Consider the following 19,271-nt stretch of genomic DNA (forward strand, 5'->3'; position numbering starts at 1 on the left):
CCATGTTCTAATATAGAGGAGTGTCTGGTTCTAATCAGGCCCTGGGCTGAGACCAAGAGAGAACTCCTCAGCGTCCTGATAATAATTATGCAGCCCCCTGGGTGCCGTGTGTGTGTGTGTGTGTGTGTGTGTGTGTGTGTGTGTGTAAAACTGTGTTACAGATCTCTCATTCCAAATGAAATAGGCCATTGTTGTTCTCCACTACTCATTAAAGGATATACGAGAACAGTTGACCGAAGGACTGCGAAGAGAGAAGGCGGTGTTTTGTGTGTGGGGTTCGAACAGGACGTTACCTAGAGCAACAAAAACCAACAAAAATGAGTTTCTAATGCCAGTCGACCATGCTAATGAGGAAGGAAACAGAGACCGTTTTTACTGATCAGATGTGAAGGGCACGATGTGTAATGGTTATTACATCTAAATCCTGCGCTTTAACCATACAGCGTCATACATCACAGTCCCAAGCCAACGACGACATCAAATCTAAACAAGTTAGCCTTGTTTCTTGTTCAACTTCCACCAGACTATCTTATATCAGTCTAAGCACTATAACATGTAAAATACTTCTAAAATGTCGAAAGGGAACATACTATGGATGCAAAGTCTGTATGATGCAGAGTCTGGTACTTTATCTGTATCATTTTCTCTCATGAAATAAATTCACTAAAACACTAAAGCGCACAGGTGAGGACGAGACAGTCAGTGAACCTTATCGTTCAAAAATGAAAAACATGATGCCATGAAGCCAGTTGGGTTCATTACATTATTTTATGCTTAATCAAGCATAAAATAGCATGGTGCCCTGCCCAGCCCCTTCTAAACCTCCCTAAAGTTTAGGGGTCGTAAAAAAGAGCAGATTTACACCCTCACTCGCAACATACCATGAAGCTGATCAGCAACGGTGATAAATAAATACATTTTTAAACGGCTGAGAGAAAGGACCAAACCAGGCCTCGGGAAAGCACCAAATGGTCCAAAACATTTGTTTCGAGAGAAAAAAAGGAGGGGGGGCATCCTGCATGGGCCATAAAATCTGTAAGATCTGTGAATTTCTGTCCTCTTAAAAAGCTATGAGAGCTTTTCTACTACACCAGCACCTGCAATAAAGCCTCCTTTTCTACACTTCATGCAGACCGTACCTGCGATGAGGAAATGGTGCTGGCGGTGTTATGCTGTGGGAAATGCATGCCTTCTTGTTTGCCCTGCTGCCCAGCCAAATCTTTGCCCATTAGAGACTCTGCTCGCTTGATGATGTCACGTATCCGGTGAATAAAGCCGTCTCTCTCAGAGGGGAGGATGAACTCGTTGTGCACCTGGAAAAAAGAAAACAAGAAAGAAAAAGAAGAGAGAGAGAGAGTGACAGAGGTCATTGGACAGCGTGAAGGAAAAACAATATTATGGAATGAAAGTCCAGAGATAAGCAGTCGGGTCCAAAACCAATAACAGTTATCAACATTTTGTCAGATTATATTTGCATAATTACATAATTGTTCACTAATATAAATTAAAAGATTTTTATTATTATTATTATTACTCACAGAAAGCACAGACTAAGAAGATCCTACTGTATACCTGTTTTTTTTTTTTCTCAATTTTTCTATTCTTTCTATTTCCTATAGGATGCTGATATCAGAGCACTGTGTATCAGCCAATCTGATACCTACATCCTTATATAACTGGGAGACCCTCTACAAGCTTCTGTTCTCAAGGTTTGCCAAATCTCAGAGGTGTAACTGCATTTCATTGTCTCTGTACGTGTACACTTCACAGTGACAATGAAGTCGAATCTGAATCTAATTGCATTCTGCTTTAAAACAAAGGTGTGCACGGGAATGTTTTCTAATCCCTTTTCTTACCCATTCTCAAAGGAATTCGTTCCCACCCACTCCCGTACACAAACTCGGCCAATCCCGTCTACTCTTCCATACACTCTTGCCCAATCCTACCTGCGCTTGCACAAAGTTTGACCAATCTCCAACAAACATCATTGTGAAAGGTCGTGCAAACGATTTCATGCAATTGAATTTCGCCAATTCAAGTAGTTTGACTGAAAAAACAAAACCCTCTGCAAACTGCATGACAAAATCAAGCATTTACGGCCACAAAAACAAACAAAAACTCCGCAAAATCCTGAATGGACTGGATAAAGCAGTTACTGGTGATGAATGGATGAAAACAGTAATTGTGTCATGCAGTGCCACACAAGCCCCATAGGTCATGCTAATCAAGTTAATGATTGTAGCCTTCCTTTGTCCCAAAATATCTGTCTCCCTACAAGATTTGTGTCTCATGTTCACATGCATTATCACACGAGTTCATGGCATAAAATACACATACATAGATACACACACCGTAGACACTACGGGTTTCTGAACCTGTTATTTTAGGTTCGTTTTAAAGAAAGTATTCATGAAATGCATATAAACAGAACGTTTATGAACAGAAGGCAAGTGTTGCTAGTGCACTTCTGGAGTAGTAACGATATTGGTTTGAGGTGGTGCAATCCAGAATATTCTAAATCTCCACTATATATTCCTAGACATCCCAAATAAGAGTGCGGTTTGTGTATGAACTTGTTCAAACTTGTACACACTTTTAATAGCAGGACGGTTATTAATTCGGTTCATTCCCACTTTGTGCTCCTGTAACCCACTAATAGCTGTGGGTGTACACGGCGCAACCAATAACACTCAAGGAGGGACTCCATATTGCCAAGTCTCTCACACTGAACAAAGAGCTTCTGTATATCTGAGAGAGCAGGAGCAAACTCTCTACTGAACACACATGGCTGTAATACACACGTGCACGTGCCCACACAGCCACACACTCCTATATATGAGTATGGTCTAAAAGTCTTAGTCCACTACCAGGAACTGTATTCTAGGATTAATGAAATAGTTCACTCAGTTCACAGATACGATTTTTTGAATACATTTTAATGAAATAAATATCTTTGAGAAGCCCTGACATCAATGAAACATACAACATATTGACTCAACTAGTGCACTCTTTTAAGCATTAGTATTGCCCCCAATTGCTTTCCCGTAAAAATCAACAAGTACCTAACATTTTTAGGTTCTTTTTCTGAAATATACTTTGACAAAACTTTTTTTTTCTTCTTCATATTTCATTACATGAAAACAATTGTTAGTGCAGTTAGATGATGAGATACTATTATAAGCACATCTCACACATTCACCCACACACAGGCACAGATATGGGAACTATCAGAGAACATAAGATCACGTATTATTATGAACTTATTCGGAATCGGTGATTCATTTACTATGTACTTAAAGGTCTATGCCTATTTTTTGTCCATTTTGATACCTAGGTTTAAAAGTCATTAAGATGCTTTTATTACTATGGGTCATACACTGTATGTGTTGTTTTATGTCATTTTTCAGCACAGATAGGCCTGTCACTACTGTATTTTAAAGTGTGTCAGGAAAAACAACTGAATAAAGAAAAAAATCTAAAGATCTGGAAGACCCATTACTGCTACTGGGATAGAAACTTGACCTACCCATATGGTTTTTTAAACTCTTGGTGACTGAATGTTGCTGAATGTTGTATGCAAACTGTGGGCTAAAAACCGAGGCGCTAATAAATTAAAAATACAAAGCCTTGTTTATATTTATAAAAAAAAAAAAAAAAATCAATTGTATACTGCTTGATTTGCTATTTAAAGTAACTATTTATGACAAATAATTCCTAAACTGTTACACAATATCTAAGCTTGAGTCTGTAGATGGAATGAAATACATGGAGTCGCAGGAATAATTGCTTTATCAATGACATTGTCTAATAAATGGCTGGTATGGACACAAGAACTGATGAAGCTCAAAGAAGTTCCAAGTACTTCAGCGATATAAGCTAGATACGAAGATATGGCCAGATATGAAGTTTACAGGACGAAAAAGGCCACGTTTACTTAACATGGAAGCGTATTGGACACACACATTTATTTATATTTTCCTATCAAAAAGTAAAAAGTTAATTTTCTATTAGTGGTGTTAAACTAGAAACCTCAGAAAGCTACCTAGGTTCAGATGACATATAAACCTATAAACTTGTGATCTATTGAGGTTATCTAACAATTTTTTTGGATAACGAGCTCGTAATCTAAATATTTTGTTGGATTAACATGAAGGCACAAGTGTGTTAGCCATGACCTAGTGAATAGTGGTACGTTCCACCCAAGTGTTGATAGCCAATCAATTTTGTTCTGCCTTTGCCTTCAGGACTATACTGGCTGTTGATTCTGCACATGAGCTTATAGGTTTCTATTTGGCAAGATGACTGTCCATGACTGTAAAAATCAGTCAAATGTTGGGGTGTTGAGGTGTTTTTCAAGATAATTCTTGCATTCTTGTGTACTCAGTTGTGTACTCAATTGACATCATATTACACCCAAGTTCATTTCTAGTACATACCAAACAAGTACTGTGGATGTGTAATGTGATGGCTTAGTGGTCAAGGCTTTGGGCTACAGATCAGGTGTTCAAATCCTCGCAACACAAAGGTGCCGTTGTTGCATCCTTGAGCAAGACCCTTTACCCTTAACTTCTCAGTTGAATCATGTCTCAGTTGTACACTATATGACCAAAAGTATCGGGACCATCACATCTATTCATAAACCATGGGCAGAGTCCAGAGTCGCCCCCCCCCAATGGAACAAATTTGATGTGTTCCCACCATTTATTGATACTAGTTTTTGACACTTTACAAATCACAAATGTTTGATTCACATCTGAGCTTCTGTATCCAAACCAATTACACATTATTGAGTAAGCTCCTTTTTGGGGGATTAACTGTTCTTCGTCGTCTATGGTTCGAACTCCGCTTTCCACCATGCTTGTTCTCGTTGTACTTGTTAGATGCCCATGTTGTGGTGCAAAAACACATCATCAACTATATCGTGAGTATCACATGATGACAAATTCTTATCATGGGGAGGAGATCCTCTCTCTGATGAGTGAGCTGTACACAGTCCGCCATGTTTTACATGCTGGAACAGCTACAGTGACGAGAAGAATGTCTCAGCTTCATAAGCTTTGTAAGCGTTCTGTTGTTGGCTGTAAGGACGAACATAAGAGTCTTCCTGTACTCCCGGCATCAGAGCCACTGAAGATGCAGTGGAATAGTTTTATTTTTGAAGGAAATCTGCCCCCCAAAAAATAGCTAAATTCGTATTTGTTTGTGTGAATCGTTTTACACCAGACTGCTTTGTGAACGAGGGTCAATACAAATGAGGATTTGCTAAAAATTTGATTCTCAAACATGAATCAGTACCAACTGTTCATGATCCAGCTTTATATCCAGAAGATGTTAATATCGCACTTTATATTTTGTGAATGTTTGCCTTTTCCGAATGTGCTTGTTAGCAGATTCCACGGCTAATGCGACCAAAGTTACCACTGTCTCTGATTGTATTCACGGAGACCAGAGCTATGTCTTCATTTTTATTTTCAACCCGAAAACGCTCACTGTCTGCATGATTCATAACCACACCTTTATTATGCACAATACAATAAGGTGTTTGTCTTTTTGAAAACTCTGTCTTTTGTTCACCTCATTTTACACCAGGCTGTTTTTTTTTTTTTTGAATGAGCTTGTTAGCAGATTCCATGGCTAATGTAGTATCCGAAGCACGAGCTGTTCTCTTCCGGAAACGGGGCGGGGCGCAGCAGCTCATTTGCATTTAAAGAGACACACATAAAACCAACGTGTTTTTGCTTCCACCCAAAAAGGGGCATTTTCAGCATGGTATAATAAATGATCTGTGGGGTTTTTTGAGCTGAAACTTCACAGACACATTCTGGGGACACCTGAGACTTATATTACATCTTATAAAAAGGCTCAAAATAGGTGTCCTGTAATCGCCTGTAAACTGTTCGTGTCTTAAGGACTGTTCCACAGGTGCACGTGCAATAACTGTTTACGGTTCATTGAACAAGCATGAAAAACATCGCTTGAACCCTTTCCGATAATGGTCTTTAAAGCTTATTATGGATTTTAAAAATTTATCTTTAAAATACAGTCTCCTGAAAAAGGGATGTTTCTTTTTTTGCTGAGTATTTAATAATAACATATTCTCAGGTGACATACCTCCCATATCATTTTCTTACAGGTTAAACTGCATGCTTCATTTCGTGTATGCATTGCTGTTTGGATAAAATGCTATGCCTTATATATGATCCTTACTGGAGACTATCACACATCGTCAAAAAGTTTTCGTCATACTATATGTTTACCTATACTTATTATTCAAAAGTATTGACATTTTCCTCAGTGATGTGCAGGTCTTCAGTTTGGAGACAGTAGCAGCAGTAGTGTATTTCAGTGTCACTGAGAGACGGAGAGAACGTGGTGTTCGGGCCGCGGTGATAAGCGCTCTAAGAACAGTTATGTAAAGTCGTGACACATTTTTCATGAGTCGTATCAGGTGTTGTTTTACAGTCTGTACAAAGCGTTCTGTGAAGTTGCTGACAACATGTAGAATCTTTAGGCACAATGTATACATGAATGTATTCATAAAGTGTGTTCACAAATGTCATGTTCCTGGATATGTATACATGCATATGTGTGTGTGTGTATGTGTGTGTGTGTGTGTGTGTGTGTAAGATACTTAGAAGAGACTAAATGGCCTACCATAACGACAGCGATGTCTTCAGGGTTATCACCATCGAGGTCAAATTTGAAGGTGACCATTTTATCATTGTGTGTCTGAAGCTGACACTCCACCACCCGGTCCACTTTATCAGATAGCTGAAGAAGAAACACAAGCATTAGTACTCAGAACATGCTTATCTAATGTTTATTATGAATATCTGGTGGACTGTTCGGATTGTATCTGAGTGGAGATACATGCACGTGTAGGTCTCTGAGGTTGTGTTCTGAGTCCATATTCTTTATTTGTGTTTTGGATTCCCTAAGAATAAATGAGCATGAAGGCTCTGAGGTTCTATGTGGAAGACGAGCAATGTAGGATTAAGGACCTTCATTAACATGAGATCAAGCTGTCTTAAGAACATGATGAATACAACAGAGTGCAATACCAAGAACTGCTTGTATTTTGCCAGTAATTAAAAACTTTCACGCCGCTGAGAGTTCAAATGATTCAAGACGGCCTGCTGCATTCATACAGGCAAACAGGCAGTTGAGTCAAGCAATACTTGAGCAAGAGTGGCTGTGCGGCGAAATGAATACGAAGCCTTTATTTGTCACATATACGTTACAGTGAAATTCTTTTCTTCACATATCCCAGCTCGTTAGGAAGCTTTGGTCAGAGCTCGGGGTCAGTCATGATATAGCAGCCCTGAAGCAGAGAGGGTTAAGGGCCTTGCTCAGGTTCTCAACAGTGGCAGGTGGGGCTTGAACCCCCAACTTTCTGATCAATAACCCAGAGCCACCACTGCCCAAAACTGAAATTAACTCAGAGTTCATTTTATTAATATGTCTCTGGGCAAGGCACTGCATGACTGAGGACTGATAGTTACCCATGCTTCTAGCATCTCATGAAATGATAGCCCATGTTGTCCTTTGTGTGTACGTACCCACAAGGATATGAATATCCAACAGTTTTGACCATGTGGGGACATTTGGCTGGTCCCCACAAAGAAAAATGCTTTAAATGTTCATTATTATTTTTCAAAAACCTAAAAGAATCAAAATATTTCCTTTCTGAGGTTAAGGTTAGGATTAAAAAAACATAAGTACATAACTTTCTTAGCTTGCCTAATTATCCAAATTACTCCACAGTGCACTGTTTTAGTAAATATTGGTCATCATGGAAATGAGCCGATTTTTTTGAAAATGTATTACTTTATTTATTTATTTATTTATTTTAAGCTGCAGAGGTGTCTGAACCATGCAAACGGGTACCAGATCCTATTCCAGTATGATGAATATTAGTAAGTCAGACATGTAGGTAAGTTACAGTATATCTTTTCTACGAACTCAAGAGCTTTCCTGGCACATCCTTTTAAACGTTGTCTATATTTATAATGTAATATAGACAATACAGGAACGTTTATAATACAGGAACGTTTCCTGGAGTGTCTTTTATACTGAAGAAAAAGCATGAAACCTGTTTTCCCACAGGATGTCACTGAATCTGTACCAACATGTCAATTTGGACTGGCATATATTTCATCTGTGCTTACGTCTAGATGTCTTTTTTTTTTTTTTTTTTTTACCAGGTTAAAGATGGCATAATCTTTCTGGGTGTGGGAACACACAGTCAGTGATTTCGCAGCGATGTTTGTTGGTTAATGAGACTTTTTAGCTATACTCATTTTCGACGCACGTGAATCTTAGAGACCTTCGACTGAATGTGAGTTGTGATGATGTCACATGATGCATCTTGGGCCAAATCTCTGGAAAATCTGCTGTAATTTTGAAAAATTTCAAGCTCTTCCGATTATTGCGGAGTTTTGCGCTCGTTCCTGTGATCACAAAATTGCAAAATCCTGGAGGGACTGTTGAGACAGATGGTCTCCATTACAACTATCATGCTTCAATTTTCTGTTTGACACCATTACCTTCTGTACCAAATCATATAAGACATGAATTCAATATGCATGAATACCTTGCATTTCTTAACTGAAATGTATTCTTCCTATTTTGGAAAATTTTAACTGAGGTCTTTAAAACATGGTGTGAAACCCCTTGTAAAATATTCTGGCAGCCCATAGAGTGAAAACTGGTCTCCCTATTTAGAATCCCAGATGTGCATAGAATCCCAGATGTGCACTATATATATATATATATAGTGTAGAAGAAGAAATCCTACAAATATTTTAGTTGAAAGAAATTTTAATAGGTCTTCTTCCATGTGGTATGCCTTACCCGATGTGCCTTTCTAATATGATAAATTGGATTATGTTAGGGATTACCATCTGGAACTGCCAAGACATTACTAAAAAGGCTGTCAATTAAATACAAATACATGGATGACGCACAATCTTTTAACTGCCAGATCTTTTCACAACCAACTCAAATAGCTGTTAAAAAATCAAAAACAGGTCTTGGTACTAGACTCCCCGTTGAATGCGTGTTGCAATATCAATAATAAACTGACAAATAGACAGAAGACGTGTACCCCTGTAATGCGCAGACGGGACCTGGACCTTCTCTTGAACAGTCTCGTTGCTGTCCGCCGGGCAGCTGACTTACTGCCCGTCTCTGATTGGCCCTCGTAGCCGTCACTCAAACCCGAGGTCACGTCTGAGGCATAGCTGTAAAGATTAAAATTTTCAGTCAACGCAACTAAGACAGCACATTTTTCTGATATATATCTATGTCATATGCAAAACAAATATTATGAGTGATTATTGTTCAAAAGCAGTGCTTTAACCATTGGAGTAATTTTATGCCATGAGGAACAAAAAATGACCCTGTATGTACTGAATGGAGTTTTTGATGCTGGAGAAGGCGTGTAAGGCTTTAGACTTCCCTGATTGGTCCTTCTGCAACCCTATAGGGGCAAGGGCTAGAACACTGGGAATAAGCTAAAACTAAATCTGGAAAATCTGCAAACATTCAAGAGGTCCCACTATTCTTTACAGGCTCACTTGGGTAATATTAAGAGTTAAAGAAGCAATAAATTGGTATCATGCTTAAGACTTTAGCCGTTTATCTATAACATTTACTTGGCTTAGTCTTTGATTATTTCTCAGCCAAAATATTCTGACCACTGATCATTTATGATGCTGATTGTTGTATAGTTATTCAAACTTAGAACAAAGGTGTTTGAATTGACAATTGATATTATATATTTCCTTAAGCCCAAAAGAGCCCCAGTTTGTAGCCCTGAAGGATTGGGAGTATTCAATGTTTGTTTTGAAAGCAGTTCAGAAAGCTAATTGTGTCTCATACGTCTTTTGGCACACTGTACACTGCCAAGGCCTCACCCTCCAACTATGCTTTGAAACATTTACGAGAGGCCTACTGCTTGGCAAACTCAGTGCTTCAAAAATCTCAGCCCACTGAGGTACATGGTTGGAGGAGTGGGGAGGGGGCTAAGGGGAGTCTTTCTCGACGAAAGTGTTTACTGAATTTAACCAGCAGCAAGCAGCACATGAGAGGAATGTGCTCTGTTATGAAAGATGAGAGGAGAAGATGAAGCCCAGAGGACAATGTGAGTTCCTGCCAAGCCCACTGACTCGCACATTCGCACACACACACACACACACACTCACAGTTTTGCATGCATGCACAATGCACACAAATCATGCATCCCCTATGGATAGCAAAGCTCTTATTTTCCAAAACTCTGCGAGGAGCAAGCGTGCTCTCAGTATGTCTAAACACAAACCTCAAAACTGTATTGTAGGAGTATAAACAGAGACTTTGATATGTGTGGTTTAACTGTCCCAAATGTGAGTGTGTGTGTGTGTGTGTGTGTGTGTGCGCAGAGATAGCTAAGCCGAAGGACACACAGAGCAAGTTTTTACCTGTCCACAGATGAGGAGAAAGGACTAGGAGGCCCTGATACTTTTTTGTCGATATTATTACATACAGCAATGCTCTGGCAAGAGAGGATTAGAAAAGGATTTTAGACATTAAACATGACATGATTTACAATCATAGAAATCTATAAGTCAACAAAATCCTACTGTATATACTTGTGACAGCAGACTTGAGGTAAATTGAAGAAATTTTAAACAAAATCTCTGCAGTTATCAGAAGCACTCACCGAGGGAAAGCGGAGAAGCGGCATTGGTGGAGTTGAGGTGGGCGTGATGGGGGGTGTGGCCAAATTAGACGGTGGGGTAGAAGGGCTGCAAAGATTTCCTATAGCAGCATCAGGCCCATCTTGAAAGCCAGAGGGACTGAGATAGCCGTCTGTCTCACAATCGGCTGGAGAGAAGAACACACAAAGGAAAAAACAAATATTACATCGCTAAGGAAAAACACTGCTTAATCGCTATTGTAATATCCATCCATCTTCTATACCGCTTATCCTACTGGGTCACGGGGAACCTGGAACCTGGAACCTATCCCAGGGAGCATTGGGCACAAGACGGGGTACACCCTGGACAGGGTCACTATTGTAATATTTTTAACAAAAATATACATGATATATTGATTTGGATACTTGGCCTCATTTCTCAAGTTGGATACAAACTCATTTATTCAAAAATTGCTCACAGAAGTTCAGAAAAATGTTAGCATCCTACAAGATTTCCTGAGTAAATGTACATATCAGAAGACTGACTCACTTCAAATCATATAATTGGCCTTTGTTACTGCAATCTTATATACAGAAGATTATGTCGTTAATGAAAAACCAAAACAAACCCATAAATAAAGATAAATAAGACAAGCCGTTCAATTCGGACAAAAGTAATGGTGCTCTATAAAAGGAGAACGAGTTAGTGTGTGTGCACTGCAATGGCTGAGTTGCAGCAATCCGTTTTTAGGAGGCGCTTTTTCACCATTTTTTTTCACAGTTTTGTTAGTAAATTTAAATCAGCTGTACCATGGATGCACTTGGTAGTTTGCAGCCGACTGTCCTTTATCAACATACGCACATGAGTACGAAGACAATCAGTGTAAATGTGCAAATCTGTTCTTTTTTGGCCTACATTTACGTCCAACTTTATTAAAAGTCTGCAACTGCAGTGAGTATTGCCCAACCCCTCTGCTAAAAGCTTGGCATCGTACTGAAGCTAAAGCAACAAAGCAGCTAAATGTTACGTTTAAAAAAAATAAAAGCACAAAAATCAGAAAATGGTAGAACTAGTAACAATTGTGCATCTCAGTTATCATAATCATAAATTAACCCATGAAAAAAATGATCAAAACACTACTGGCGCCTTGGAGATGTCAGAATCTGAAAAAACAACTATCCATAAAGCTTAATACATGAAATGTTTGCACAGTATTGGGTTTGGTGTGCCCACTCAGTGTGATTGTTTGCTCATTCACACAAAGCTGTCTTACCTGTCTTAACCAATTTGAGAAGACATGCACACAATCAACACAGTGAAGCACATGACGCAATGCCTTGTGGGAGTGAATAACTGAGCTAATCTCCCAGTTCAGGTTTCCCTTTGCTCCTCCTGTCCAACCCTGCGTGACCCAGTAACTCAAAGCCCTGTCCAGCAGTGCAGACGAGCTGACGATTAAAATTAGTTTATGAGGTGAGGTCAGTCGACCACGGTGTAACTTTCCCAGTATTCAAGTTGTTGGACTTAACGCTCCATGAAGGGCACATCAAGAAAGTTTACACTTGCAGGCTTACTGTGCTACTGAAGCATGGTATAGTGAGAGGTGTTGCATGTGTATGACGTCATTTTTAGACATTTATTTTAGAGGCTTACTAGCTAAAGTCACTTGCCACATTTAAAACACTGTCATCTCTTCAGTTGACCGAAGGTTGGGAAATAATCGTTGATTTACTTAGGCAGTTTTGTTCTATAGACTCAATTTCTTGTTAATAATGTCTCTTTTTAGGTCATTTTAAAATGTTGTCGTCTGTACAGTGTGTGTAAATGCGTTTATTGGCTGATTTTTGGCTGTTTTCCGGAATGCAGACCAACTTCAGTGTTGTGAATGGTAAGATGAAATAAAACGAGGCTGAATGATATCTCAGCGTGCTCACATGCAACTGATGAATAGCTGGTGTGGCGGATGTGAAAGTGTTGGTCGGCCTCTGGTTCTTCTGGTTCTTGTAAAAAGCCCCCATTGATCCCTTCTGGGGAGATAACCGGAGAGACAGCAGGAGGGTCATGAAGTGGCAGAGTGGGTGGGATCTGCACTGGGGAAGAGGCGGGGCTATCCAGCACATGGCTAGTGAGCTTAGGCAAAGGTGACTCAGGTTCCTCCTCAATGGTCTCCTCCTGCTTCTTCTTCTCCTCCTCACGTATCCGACGCTGTCTCTCGCGCTGACGTTTGATGGCTGTTACTCGGTCCCGCATTGCCTTGGCAACCAATTTGTAGTCGGCCTCACACACAAATCCCAGCACCACCTGAGAACGAAGGAACACAATGAAAGCTCTGCGTGTGTATTTAACTTGAGAAAACACACCAGATATAAAATAAGCTAAAATAACACTAAAGAGCAAAATAAGCCTCAAGCGTGCTCAATGAGGATTTAATAACACTTAATAACAAATTCACACCTCTGACATTTCTACAGACATAGTTGAGGTGGAGTTCTCAGTTATACGTGATTTAAAACTTGAAATTAAGCGCCTTTTTGCTGTGTGAAATGCTGCTCGTGTGAGGAGTTAGTGCTTGCGTTTACAGTCAGTTATCTAGACAGTATTGAAGAACCCCATCTTGAAGGTTTCTACTCAAGAAAAATCTGCCAACGACAGGGGTGTACATGCAGATTTGCACACAGAATGGTGCACACAGAAAATCAACCTAAGCAGGTGCGTAACCTTCCTCTGAATATGTGCAAATTCCCCAGGTAAATATTGATGGAACTTTTAGACTTATATTGCCGACTCTGAATATGGCCCAATATCAATAACCCTGCAAACACATAGGCCTTCATTAACAAGTCAGTTGCATAATAATAAGAAATGTTGAAGTGCCTCAAATGAGTAACAGAACCAAAAAATCCTGTGACTTGACTTGCTACTACCATTTAATATATACAAAGAAAATATTTACAAAGAACCAAAAGTATGTGTACATGCATATGACATGCTTGTCTATTTGTCCTTTCCTTAGCGTCGGATACGTGAGGAGGAGAAGAAGAAGCAGGAGGAGACCATTGAGGAGGAACCTGAGTCACCTTTGTCTAAGCCCACTAGCCATGTTCTGGATAGCCCCGCCTCTTCCACAGTGCAGATCCCACCCACTCTGCCACATCATGACCCTCCTGCTGTCTCTGGTTATTCCTTACTGATTCCCAGTCCTTGTCTGCTATGGGTATTTAATCAGTGACTGAACTGAAATAGGTTGAATTAGGTTAGGTTGTATGGCCAATCAGTAAACTAAAAGTCTTAACATACTGAGTTTATCAGCCTAACTTGGATTGTATCATCTCTGGTTGCATTTCTTCCCAAACAATCTAAATTACATGTTCTGGACTGTCTATCACCATCTCAGCCAGCCAGATTAACGTTATAACCCAAAGCAGATCAGTAAATTTGTTCTTGATGAAAAGTGTATGGTGAGAGAAAGGAAGGATTGTGGAAGTCTGGCCTAATTAACAGAAGCTCTGGTCCTCTTAAATCCTCTGGATAAGAGAAATGCTGAGGGGGACTGTTTTGCAACACACCTCTAAAGCAATTCTATCATGAAGCATGTGACCTCCTCTTCCGCTTGTGTCCTGCATCTCGTATTACCGAAGTGATGAATAAGTTGCTGAGCCGTGTCCTTGAATGCTATTATGCAGCCAGGGACACGGCTGCATGGTTAAAGATGGCCTTGTGCCTATGCTCCAAAAGTTGTAAATGGTAATTATCTTATGAAGTACACTACTGAAGGAACATCTTACAGATTAACCTGAACATGTTCACTTTAATGACATTTGGACCTTAGGGTTAAAGTGTTCAAGAAGTGTCTCTTTTTTGTTAACACAGGAAGAGTTGGTAATCAGCACTCAGTGAAGACAAACAGACCATCTGGGTCACTGACATAAGATTCCAGAGACCAGTGAAAACAGAGCCTATTTTTACAAAACATCAAAGTCTGTGAAAAATATGAGCCATTATTAAATTAGTACAAAAAAGCTGTCATCCACAGCCAGACAGACTAGCTATCCAAATAGCTATCAAAGTATGACATTCACTATGTGAGGAAATCACTCTTAGCTAGCACTTTTTAAGGCAGACTGGCTGTTTTACCCAGTGCTCTCATTTCAGGGGAAAGTAGTTAATGCATGCCCAAAACCTAAAGTAACCAGATGATGCCATAGACTAATTTGCATATTCACTGAATCATTCATAATTTGCATATGAAAACATGTTACTTGAAGAAGGAAAACATTCTGAAGACACTTTCTGAAGCCCAAGCCATGGCACTACCGCCACCGTGCTTGGCCGATGAGCTTGTATGTTTTGGATCATGAGCAGATCCTTTCTTTCTGCACTCTTTGGCTTTTCCATCACTTTGGTAGAGGTTAATCTTGATTCTAGGGCTTTTGTGGCTCATCTCTGTATTTCGTTGTGAATTCCAATCTGGCTTTCTGACTCTTACTGCTGATGAGTGCTTTACATCTACTGGTATGGCTTTGATATTTCTGCTCTCAAAGTCTTCTTCGAATGGTGGCTTGTGATACCTTCACCCCTACCCTGTGGAGCTTGTTGGTGATGTCACTGACTGTTATTTTTGGGTTTTTCTTCACAGTTCTCACAATATTTCTGTAATCAACTGTTGTTGTTTTCCTTGGCCAACCTGTTTGATGTTTGGTTGTTAAAACACTAGTGGTTTCTTTCTTTTTCAGGACATTCCAAATTGTTATATGGCTCTGATCGATTTCCCCTCTTTTCTCCACTTCAAAATGGCTTGCTTTTCTCCCATAGACAGCTATCTGGTCTCCATGTTGGTGTATCCTTTTTAATAAGAAACGCAGTCTTCACATGCAAAACCTGGGGCTAAAACCAAGAGTAGACATTCAGAGCTATTAATTGTTTAATCTAACAGGGCATACCTGGGCAACACCTATAGCTTTAATTCTGATCTATTGTCTCATATTAATCTTTTGAACTCAAATCCAAATGTCTTTAGTGTACAGCAAAAACAACAGAATTGGCCTTGCCATTCCAATACTTTTGGAGGGGACTGTATATACACATCTATCAAATATGACAATTTCTATCTAGAATGCTAGCCAAGCGAAGCAGCGGTATGAAAGAAACAGTCACAGATGGAATAACTTGCTTTTATTACAAGTTAATATCACCTCGAAGAGAGTTTACAACAAAGAACACTGAACTATACAGGTGGGGCAAACAAAAGTGATCAGTGATTGGTCATTTGGAACAATGGTGATCAGTGCATTTATGCCATTCGGCTGATTCCCTTATCCAGAGCTACTTACATGTATCTCATTTATACAACTGAGCAGTTGAGGGTTAAGGGCCTTACTCAGGGGCCCAGTAGTGGCAGCTTGGCAGTGCTGGGATTTAAATTCACAACATTCTGGCCAGTAGTCCAATGTCTTGACCACTGAGCTACCACTTTCCCAATCAGTGACTGGTCGTTGGGAACAATGGTGATCAGTAATTGTTTGCTGGGAACAATGGTGATCAGTGATTGGTCATTAGGAACAATAGTGATCAGTGATTGGTCATTAGGAAAAATGGTGATCAGTGATTGGTTGTTGGGAAATAGTGGTGATTAGTGATTGCTTGTTGGGAAATAATGATGAGATAGGCTTGTACAAGTGTAACTCAGTCAGGCTTTACAGATTAGTGGTGAGTCAACCGAACCTGCTCTCTCAACTCAAGCAGTTGTGATGTAGATATAGATTTGTCACTATTTTCTGTTTTGAAATAAAGAGGTCTACACAATTGCCAAATCTAGCAACAAAGTTGATAAATTGATAACACTGTTTGTATCACTACAATTTTTGACTTTTTTTTGGACTGTTTGCCAGAATTCAGAGACAGCCATCCGACCACCACATACATATAATTGCTAAAGTGTTTTCCACAGTCTTTTAAACCGGCCTGGTTTGCTTCTTTTCATGTTTTTTTAGCCACACTGTCACCAAATGCAAGGACATGCATTCCTGAATTTGTTGCTCTGATTTCCTGATATTTAAACTTAATGTTCATCTACGAATCTTGCATTCACTCACCATCTCCTGTGCCACCTCTTCAGGCACGTCCTTGTAGAGCTCGAACAGGAACTCGATGGCATTGTTGTCCTTGTACTTGCCATGGAGCTTCTTGGTGCCATCCATCCGCAGCCAGAGCTTCAGGCTAGACTTCTCCATGTCATCCTCCTCTGCCAGCTCCACACGCACACCATTATGCTCCTGAAAGAATACGTGCTCCAGCAGGTCCTGAATGGTGTATCTGCCCATGGAGATGAATGGGAATTGATATATGTTGTTTAATTTCATTGGAAATCTATTTCACTGAAGCAGGCTATTGTTCTACACAAAAGAGAGCGTGTTTGGAGCCTGAACACTAGAGATGCTGCAAAATAACAAAGATTTCATTCATGTACAAAAATGATATGACAAATTTAATTAAAGCTCTTTTGTTAGACACAAAGATTATTATCTTCAATGCGAAACGCTAGATGCAATGAGTTTAAATAAATGAATCATGCTAATTAAATTGTACAATGACAATCCATATTTTAAAATAACCTCATTACTTAGTGATTAGCTTGAATAAAGAAATGTCTCTAATGGTTCCAGGCAAACAGTATTATCATTCACTCTCCAGGTATTAGAAAATACATCATGGAAAAGTACTTTTAACTAGAATTCAAACCTATGGCAGGGTAGAAATCATGAGTTACCGTTCATCTTTGTTCATACGTATGCATCCTTCTATAATCTCTTTCAGCTCTGGCACTTTCACTTTGTAGAAGCTGTCTGGTTTCATGCCCTGCGACACAAAAGAAGCCCTCATCAAATGTTTGAGGAAAACCGATCAAATGAAGTGACATAAGAGGTGATGTAATGTGTCAGTGGGGTTAAATTCACATAAAAAATGTACAGTAACTACCAGCAAAGCATGCAATTGCGAAGCATATGTATGATTTTTCCTTTCTCTCTAACAGTCATACAAAAGGTGACGAGGTTACATGCTGTATCACACTTACAGTCATGTGAAAAAAGAGGATCAAATGTTCGCTTGTCCAAATATGTCAAAAAAGGCAACAATTTCTCTGGGGTGTACTTATTTTTTCACATGACTGTATGTGATGTAGTTGTTATGGATCCAGGAAGTGTGTAGTGAGGGCTGGGTTTTGTAGATCATAGAGCTGAAAGGGAGGTATGTGAATGACTAAACACACTGGTATTAAAGCAACCCAAAATCTCTCCTTCCTCACGGAGCCAATATCAACACCCTGACTCCCAAAACAGATTGCACAACATACACACTAAATAGAGATAAAGATTTATATATTAGGATCCAAACATCCACTAGCAAGAACTGTTTTTATCACATCAGTTATTAACAAAAAGGACACCTTTTTGTCCACTTGTACTTTAATTACACTATCACATCATTCTGTACCAATATAACTTCAAGTTTAGCTTTGAATATGAATTATGAAATTTCTCAATTGTGGAAATCAGTTTGGAAATGCATTAGTTTCTGACGACTTATGAAATAAATACAGCTAATGATAGCTGAGATCACTAATGCAGATTACTAGCCTCCTACAACTGCACTGTTAATCATAGTTTTTAAGTATATAAATGACTCAAAATGTTTGTAAGATGTTGTCTATGTATATTTAGTAACAGAAGATTATCAAAATAATAAATGTATCACTCATGAACATCTCGTATACGCTTCAGTATGAGATAACATTTAAATCAAATCGCTGATGGGCTGTTATAGGTAAATAATTAACCATGGGGTGGTGTGATGTTGCCTGATGCAAAGTGAAGCAGTTTATAGTTATTTTTTAATGTTGTGGAACATCTGACGTTTAAGCTATTTTCTGGTATCCCTTATGATATACTAGCTAGAAACCGTTGTTCCCTCACCAGCCTCTTTTTTTTCTCTAACGCTCTTGCAAAACTTAAACCCCCTGTGAAGTGCCTTGAAATGCGTAGAGTTATTCGATGTGTTGACGCAATTTCCACTGAAACAGGAAGTCAGGGCGAGACATATTGAGTGGCTCCTCCCTCTCCACGCAATTCTAACATTAACACGTTTTGAAATCCAATGTATGTGGAGCGTCCGCTATAATTAACTGTTACTATAGAAAAGATAATGTATTCAAGCGAGTGCATTAATATCATCCTGTGATTTGGCTTGCAGCTGCCACTAGCGAGCTGCTGTTACAGAAACACCTACGGACCAATCACCATGGAGCACTCAACAGCACAACGGAATAACTGTGATTAACACCTCCCTATAAAATGTTATCATATCATTATAGATTTAAATTCGTTCCACATGTTTCCCATGAGGTTATGCATTGAACACATGCAGTGATGCAGTTAACCTGCCACTCGGCTTAAAGGAGGGCCGTTGCTAAGTCATTGCCTCACACCCTTTCCCTACGGCCCCATGATGTTTGTCGAGCCCCTGCAGATCACGCAGTTTTATGAAGTGCTGTATTCATGCATCACTGCAGATAGTGTCTCCACTTTACTCCAACCT

The 19,271-nt window shown here is 39.5% G+C and overlaps 1 protein-coding gene across 1 annotated transcript in view; it reads right to left on the reverse strand.

Moving 5' to 3' along the window:
• The window catches only part of wnk4a (WNK lysine deficient protein kinase 4a), a 52,552-nt gene that overhangs the window by 6,095 nt on the left and 27,186 nt on the right, over positions 1-19,271 (reverse strand). Inside the window, exons 5-12 of the mRNA XM_053640400.1 lie at positions 17,446-17,534; positions 16,772-16,991; positions 12,614-12,980; positions 10,703-10,866; positions 10,461-10,534; positions 9,107-9,242; positions 6,655-6,771; positions 1,140-1,313 (exon numbers count right to left, since the gene is read on the reverse strand). Of these exons, the coding sequence (XP_053496375.1) occupies positions 1,140-1,313; positions 6,655-6,771; positions 9,107-9,242; positions 10,461-10,534; positions 10,703-10,866; positions 12,614-12,980; positions 16,772-16,991; positions 17,446-17,534 (1,341 nt within the window). The remainder of the gene's footprint in view (positions 1-1,139; positions 1,314-6,654; positions 6,772-9,106; positions 9,243-10,460; positions 10,535-10,702; positions 10,867-12,613; positions 12,981-16,771; positions 16,992-17,445; positions 17,535-19,271) is intronic.

The sequence above is a fragment of the Ictalurus furcatus genome, chromosome 13 (assembly GCF_023375685.1).
Source record: "Ictalurus furcatus strain D&B chromosome 13, Billie_1.0, whole genome shotgun sequence".
NCBI lineage: Eukaryota > Metazoa > Chordata > Actinopteri > Siluriformes > Ictaluridae > Ictalurus > Ictalurus furcatus.